Below are 8,590 nucleotides of genomic sequence, written 5' to 3' on the forward strand. Positions count from 1 at the left end.
AAACACCTGGGAATGAGAGGGGTGCACTTGTCTTCTTGGTCATAGTTTATATTTACTGTAGGTATAAAAATACCTTCCTACCTCAGCCTAGCTGTTCTAAAAATGTAAGTTTGTTGACACATAGAACTATCAATGCCATATAAGAAAACAAAAACGTCCGCTAGATATCCCTAATGTCACTCCCTAACAGCCATCAATAAATAACCATTATAGGCCTACAGATGTAGGGTCTTAATTTGACCTATATTGTTACAGAAAAATTATCCTGCAGCAACAGGATTTTAACAGATTTTAACATTTAGTCCATAATCTTGCTTTTAGCTGGCCAAAAGTAGGCTACATGAAAAGTGCAACACTGTTAATATAACCGTGTGTTAATGTGGGTTTTCAGTTCATTTATGTGAATCACAAAGCTCATCTGCATTTCCTGCGGTGCAGGAAAATTCCCAGCAACAAAAGAGTGATCAAATTACGCTCCTACATCTGTATACATGTAATTATTTTCTTTTTAACTTTTAACATAGTTGCTGCCTCTGTAAATCTAAAAGAGCTGAGGCTTGCAATGGTGAAACCATGCTCCTTTCATATTCCTATGAGGCCTATGTCATTACCCTAAAGGCAGCATTTCCATGGCCCACTCTTGTTAGGGGACTGGTTGAATCAAAGCTGCCTAGGGGTGAGTGGGTGGGAATGGGGAGGTGTAGTGAGGACTAGGCTGAAAGGACATTTCTGAGGGGGACATTACAATAAAAATGAGAGGGTGTTGGGGAATTCAACCAGATACCCAACCTGTGCCCAGGCAACTAAGCTGTTAAGTCAAAATAATTCAAAGGACCCCCAATAAAACCCCCAAAACTACAAGGTCAACAAATCACAAAGGCTTATACCGGTCAGGGGACCAGGAAATAAAGGATTAGGCTTTATTTTGTTTCATTTGTTTCACGTCCTCAGTGACTAGACATATTTCTGTGAATAAAGCTGTGTGGTAACATTTCAGTAACAACATCTAGGGATGGGAAATACAGCTCAGACTAACTGCTTTTGAAATGCTTAGCCAGGTTGATACAAGCATGCCTGTCTGTTGTTATGGGAACAGCAAAACACAATGTAGACTTCCTCTCTCTTTCACAAACTGCTGCTCTCCCATAGCCTTTTTAATAGTTAGGAAATTATAAAGGAAGTAGGACCACAACTGAGTAAGTGGTTTACTCTGTTTAGGGTTGTGCAGTGCCTCTCCTGGCAATATTAGTCTGTGGATGGAATTTGTATTTTTCCAAGTGTCCTATAGGCCTATATAGTCTAGCCACAACATTGGTTACAGAATTTGCACAATATGAGATGCATCATGAAGATAAAACAAAATAGAATACCCGTGTGACATTCCTGAGTGTAATTCCACGAGCTATGTTTCCAAAAGAATTGTGAGTTCCGTTTTTCTTGATGCACTATAAGGCTATTAATGCACATTCATTCCGTTGGGCAGCAGGTAGCCTAGTGGTTAGACCGTTGTATTAGAAACCGAAAGGTTGCAAGATCGAATCCATGAGCTGACAAGGTAAAAATCTGTCGTTCTACCCCTGAACAAGGCAGTTAACCCACTGTTCCTCAGTAGGCTGTCATTGTAAATAAGAATTTGTTCTTAACTGACTTGCCTAATAAAAAAAATTGTCCATCTGATGAAATTGAAAACATCTCACTTTAATTTCCTAATTTAAAAATGGGGTATTTAATGATAATAGCTATATTTACGTTATTCTAGGGGAAACACCGCTGTTTTAGATCGGTTCCATCCTTGGGATGTCCAGACTCTCAGAAACCGTTCGGCAGTCAAAACATGGCTCAGACAGGTGCTTTGGAGACCAGGTTAAAAATCTCTATCACACAAAACAGGAGCCAATAACATCGCATTTGATGTGGGAAAATATCGTCATACACTCAAATAACACAGAAAAAGATTATAATTTTAAACACGAATCATTTTAGATTTTTTTATCAATAAAATCACACTGAAGATGCCATACTATACCAATTTTTCATTTTAAAGACTTCGCCAAAAAAATTACGCGCTTCCCATCGACTGATGGGAACGAAACGCCACGCCTGCGCAATGAGGTTTGACCAAACGACCGCTCCTGTCGTTTAGAACTATAGCAGAAGAGATGTTACTCTGACTTTACCGGCAGCAAACGAATTTCTACAGAGCATTCCTTTCTCTTTTTTCAGTCTACATTTTCCCAAGTTGTTTTTCTAAAGTTGTTGACAATATTTAGTCAACATTACCATCACATGTAAAGACAGACACACGTCACTCTATGCACTCTTAGGCAAATGAGCTGGCTGAATAGAGATGTATGGCTTTCTAATGTGCAACGTCAGCATACTGTAAAATTCAACTTGCAGTGAGCGCATCAATAGATCCTAAGGCCATCTTTTATCCCGGTGGTCCCCCAACACAAAGGCTGATTATGAGTGCTATATGATCCGGCATGCGTGCCTGCCATGGTATATTAAATAACTGAATGGTGAGAGACTTACACACAGGTGCTACAGCCTGTTGAAATGAACTTTCCACGGTTCACTAATGGCTACATCAAAAGTAGCAGATAGGCCTATAATGTTTGAAGTGGAACGGTATTTCAGATAACTTATTTTATATATAAACTCATCTTAACAATGATCCACAGTGCAATTTCATATTCCACTGACATGTTTTATATAATTAAAATAGAGGTTTAAGGACACAACATGGGCAGTTATGTAGCCAACTGTAAACTCATAAGGTGGAGGGGAGAGGAGTGCTTTATACCGAATCTCACTGGATTCCCCTCTGACGGGCCCAGGCTAGGTGGGAACAACCTCAGAAAGTACCCGAATCTGGTGTTGGCTTGCAGGACATCAGAGACTGGCCCTGATGGTTCTGTCAGATGCAGTGAGGGTGGACATGCATTGTTCAACCAGGTGCAGCACCCTGGCTTTGTCAGTCAGACACAATCTATCTACTGTATCAAATTCCCTGGCAAACAAACATCCATCCTTCCTTTCTAAAATTAGACAATACATTGGCAAATATTTCAATGAATGAGATTTCACATTGTTCTTTTTTATATGGCATGGCATATGGTAAGATGTCTTGCCAAAATCAAGATAACAAGAGCCAAGGTGGCATTGGGCCTATGTGTTTAAACCCATCCCAGTAAGGTATGCAGGTGAACAGGTGAACTCCTAAAGAACGCCAAGCCTTTGAGTTTGTTCCAAGAAAGGTTAAAAAATAGTTAAACACCAAATACATTCACCTACCAAGTGTTCAACTTTAACCACGTGCAGGTCAAATAAAGGACAGTGTCTCTTCTGTCTAGATAATGTGTATATTTTGGTCTGTTTGCATGAATTCCTTCATCCACAGCTTGCCTAGAAGCGCAGGCTAATCAATTTTTCACACCAATCTTTTATATGAGCACTCAGGTCGGGATTTGGTTTGATAGACAGCCTTATTAGGGAATTTGGTAATGAAGCCCTTTATTTGTATCTACATCAGGTGAACTTGTGGCTTGCATTTACTTTCTACATTTTAGTCATAATTTTACAGGCGCAATTAGGGCGAAGTGCCTTGCTTAGGGGTACAGCAACAGATCTTTCACCTAGTCAGCCCAGGAATTCGAACCAGCGACCTTTCAGTTAGTGTCCCAATGCTCTTAACCGCTAGGCTACCTGTCGCCGTGGATACCAGTTGTATGTCTCTGCATCCAGAATGATAGAGGTAGTTTAGTGAGCCAATGCTAACTAGTGCTAGTGCAATGACTGCTAGCATGTGACTGGATGGTTGGCTGCAACCGTGCTAACGCCAGTTAGTAACCTCCTTCAAACTGCAGGCAGAGATAAAAATGGTATGCACAAGTTCATCTGACTCTGGTGAAGTAGACAAAGGGCTTCATTGCCAAATTCCAGAAGTATCCCTTTAAAGATGTGAAGACATTATATAGGCCTATTAATGCATTCAAAATGATGTTTAAAAGTAGGCATAGGCTATAATTCAGGGTAAAACATAGCCTACTGGCTAACAGTTTCTTATAAATATTTTACATTAAATTTAGTCAACTATCTACTAATATTCTAATGAATTTAGCATAGGCTACTAAATTATAATAATATCATGATAATATATGGCCCTACAGAAAAGCTCGTAAATCTATTATAAGAAATGTCCCCTAAAGAATTCAGCACCAACGCACCACCAGTATCGGGAAGGTGATGAAATGCAAAGCAGCATACGCACTCCGTTGTCCACTGACATTCAAATTGGACGTCAGACTTTTCAGTACTCGGACACAAATAACTAACTACTGTTTATATCTCTATTATGTTGATGGGGGCGGAATGATGTATCACAAGTCCGTCGATTCCATTGTTTTTTTTGCTGAAACCTCAATGAATTAGTTTTACCAAGCTGCCTAGTAGCCCTAGTAGGCGTTGCTCTCTGCAGTATTTAACAAGTGCACCGGGACAAAGCGAGGTAGTCTCGACAGAGCAGGAACCCGAGAGCTCTTCAGTCAATTTGCGTATAACCTACAGACTTCAATAGGTCTACTATAACCTCAATATTAACACCAGTCTAGGGACTCTCAAACGCATTCACGGGGACATTCCGAGTGATTTCTGTATTGAAAGAGTTACAAAGGACACAGCAAGGCATTTCGTAAGTAACCTTTAAATAACACTACCCATAGCGCATTTTATCCTACTTTTTCACTGACAGAAAAAAAAAATAATCTCGTTTTCAGAGGCTATTATAGTTTTTCTAACTGGTATGTTATGTTTGTTATTTGTACGTTTCTCTTGAAGTTTAGAAAACGAATGCTTTGACATTACCCAGCCATTCCATGGCGCTGAGATTTGTTGTGCTCTGAAGTTGTCATACATTTGTAAAAGCGCCCAGGGTCTCACAGTTGGGGGTGTGGATTAACAGTGGGTTCTAACGGATTAACAGGGGGTTATATCCCCGCAGACTGGTCTACATTCAATCAGATCTAGATTGCCCTGTATGTAAGCAAATGATACGGCAATGGATAGACGCACCTAAATTGTGCACAATAACGTTCTTTTTTAAATCTTAACATAATGCATTATAGCTGACAGGTAGAGGTATAGCGTGTTAGGAACTGTGGGTCTGTTAATGTGAATAAATCCCGCATCAAATAATTAATGGAAAATACCTGTAGTTTAACATTAACAAAAGTAGTTTATAGTAGGACAACATTCGTATCTTCCGAAGACTTATGCACTATCACAACAATTCTACTGAAGACTGACCCATTTTGGTCATTCACATATTCAGCAGGCTATATGCTGGATGGACACCGTTAATAGGCCACCTTTCAATGCATTAATTTAGTACAGATGGTTGCAGAATTTTCACTGTGGAAAAGAGTGGGGAGAGAGAAATGGGGGGGGTAGTTCTTTAGAGGAGGAGGGAAACAGTTTAAAGTTGCAGGTTTTCTGCTGAGACCAGAATTAGAAGGGGGATTGAGAGGGAGGATGGAGAGGGGGGGGGAAGATGGAAAGGGGAAGGGAGAGGGGTGGGAGAGGGGGGGGGGGGGAAGGGAGATGGAGAGGGAGAGGGGGAGGGGGAGGGAGTGTAGTATGCAGAGAGGAAGAAGCAGAAAAGACACAGATGGAGAAAGGCAGAAAAACAGTGAGAAAGACAGAAAGACAGAGACTGGGAGCGAGAAATAGAGTGGAGGTGTGTATAATATGTGTATACTGTATGTTTGTGTGTGTGTGTGTGTGTGTGAGTGAGTGAGTGAGTGTGTTTGTGTGTGTCTGTGGTAGGATGTAATATTGGGGTGTGGTGGTGAGAGACGCTGTGTCCTCACGGGCAGCTCTTTGTGCCCCAGACGGTGCTAGCTGCCCTGGGGCCATTGGGGGCTAGAGGGAGGACAAGGGAACCAGGTGAAGAGCCACTCTGTTTGACCAGTGAAAACACAACAGATTTACAAGGACTGGGGTCCCCAAAAGGGCCACTGCGTTTTATGGCACGTGGAGATGCAGCATTTAATGTTATCCTCATTCCCAAATGGATGGTGGTGGGATTGACGGCAGTAAAAACACCAAGCTTTCTACAGCTTCTGTTTTTATGTAACCCACCTCTCCCAAATGGGTTAGGCTTTTAGTTTTCATCTGTCAGTCATTTAAGGTTGTCTTAAAGACAGCTGTCTATCTACTCATGTTACCCACAATGCTTTTAAGGCTATATGGTAATTTTGTTAGATGAACAAACATCTGGCTAATGTTGTAAGCAAATAAAGAAATGTTTAAGTTGTTTGATGGTTAAATCCAGTTCATCCGTTTCAATTGCATTTATATTAGTTATATTTGTTTTACAGACATAAAGTATAAACTCTGAACATGTCTTATAAAGTATAAACTCTGAACATGTCTTATAAAGTATAAACTCTGAACATGTCTTATAAAGTATAAACTCTGAACATGTCTTATAAGGTATAAACTCTGAACATGTCTTATAAAGTATAAACTCTGAACATGTCTTATAAAGTATAAACTCTGAACATGTCTTATAAAGTATAAACTCTGAACATTCTGAACATGTCTTATGAAGTGCTGTATTCCATGAAGACATGCAGTAAAAGCCAAGTAGTGAGAGGTTTTATCAGTGTGTGAAGGGCTACCCAGCAGCACCAGTGGCATCCTGTGTTCTATGGTCTCATCTGATGTGTAGCTCCCTGGCTCGCTTCACATCTCTCTCTCAACAACGCGGCCCTCTGACCCCTCACCCTGGAACTGTCAGTTCAAAGGAAAGGGCCATGATATGATGCTGGGTCACTGTCTCTAGTGAAGAACGGGACCGTTCACCTTCCATAGACAGACATGCGCATGCACACACACACACACACACACACACACACACACACACACACACACACACACACACACACACACACACACACACACACACACACACACACACACACACACACACACACACACACACACACACACACACACACACATTCACATTCCATCCTGTCCATATCTCAATCGCAGGCTACGTTTCCGTGTCCGTGATGCTCTCATTCCTGGGTCACATTGAAAGCATCAGTACACTCTTCACTCTCTTTGTGCTCAAGGCTAAGTGAATGTCGTTGAGAGGTCATTGTGAGGTTGGGAGGTCCCTATTTCACAGTCATAAAAATGGATGTGCACAAATACAATGGAATCATAAATGTCCATGCTCCACATGTACCTACAGTATTTAGTGACATTTATTTGATTTAGCTTAAAATGGACCATGCTAAATTTTGAGCGAATTTTAAAGTCTCCACATTTACATTTGAAAACGGTATAATCTGAAAAGCCCTTTATTTTGATTTAGTAATAAATCATTTACTGGCTTACTTCAGTTCATAATTCAGTGGTATTACAGGCATTGTTGAAATAGTCCCTCAGCTCCCAGTTTGCAGTAGTCAGATTAGTCTCAGATGTGAGAATCTGTCTGTCTTAGACCCTGATAACTCCTCCTTTGGCAGCGATGGCCCCAATCCTGCTTGTTATTTATGTACTAGGAGGAATTCTACTTTTTATTGATGTACTAGGAGGAACTCTGCTTGTTATTGATGGACTAGGAGGAACTCGGGAGTCCTGAGGAATGTCTCTTGTCTAATGAACTAGAGGGAAAACATTGAGAACATTCCTGGACACAGCATGGGATCGGTCTAACCCCCTGACATCCCACCATGCCGCCTCGGACAGAGGCGCCATGCCCATGGGGAGCACAGGGGACATGACCCTCAGATTTATCCTGTAATAAAAAATACAAAAAATTCTCTGTAATACTACTAGCCACCTTGCAATTGTATGAAGTTGTCTTTAACTAGTCCAGATAGGTTCCCAATCACCCAACCCGATAACTAGCTACCAAGAAGCCATTTCAGGTTATCAATCAAGTTCGAGTAGCTAGCTTGTCTAAAACTATCTTAGCTGGAATGCCTGCCGGCAAGGTTGGAAGACTTTAGAAAAGCAACCAATAACTAAATGTACTGAATAAGTCACATACCTTTCAATCTTTTACCCAGATTTTAGCAGAGATGCAGAGAAGCATATTTAGTTTCTTTAAAATAATATGGTATGCTTAGATATGCAGAAAAATAAACCGATTTTTTTAACATAGAATCAAGCATGGAAAATGCTGTTTCAGGTGTTTGAAAAATGCAAGATTCTCCAACAGGACCACCTAGCCCCTCCAGACATCCTCACATACTTTGTACCCCCTCAGATTTTGGGGGTCACTGACACCCCTGGCCTCTTGAGATGTTTTAGATAACGCCTGTTGTCCCTCTAAACAAATGATTGTTTGACATATTTGGTCCATATGTTTGTGTGGTCACCCAGCAAATGTCTTGTTTTGTAAATGGACATATTTCCGCTCATACAACCCCTCAGTTGATCCATTTGTTTTGTGCAAACTCTAACCAGCGAACTTCTTGCTTTATAGATTGTGGATTCTGGCTTTTTCACAACACGGCCTTCCCCCTACCGCGGCGAACGCCACCATGAGTCTGAGTGTGAACGAGCTGAC

At 41.0% G+C, this 8,590-nt stretch overlaps 1 protein-coding gene across 1 annotated transcript in view; it reads left to right on the plus strand.

The window, feature by feature from the left end:
• Positions 1–4,280: 4,280 nt before the first annotated feature.
• The window catches only part of ackr3b (atypical chemokine receptor 3b), a 7,048-nt gene continuing 2,738 nt past the window's right edge, over positions 4,281–8,590 (plus strand). Inside the window, exons 1-2 of the mRNA XM_014150870.3 lie at positions 4,281–4,693; positions 8,507–8,590. The exon at positions 8,507–8,590 is cut by the window's right edge and continues 753 nt beyond it. Coding sequence (XP_014006345.1) covers positions 8,565–8,590 — 26 coding nt within the window. The 5' untranslated portion in view covers positions 4,281–4,693; positions 8,507–8,564. The remainder of the gene's footprint in view (positions 4,694–8,506) is intronic.

This window comes from Salmo salar, chromosome 17 (genome assembly GCF_965601325.2).
Source record: "Salmo salar chromosome 17, fSalSal1, whole genome shotgun sequence".
Taxonomy (NCBI): Eukaryota; Metazoa; Chordata; class Actinopteri; order Salmoniformes; family Salmonidae; genus Salmo; species Salmo salar.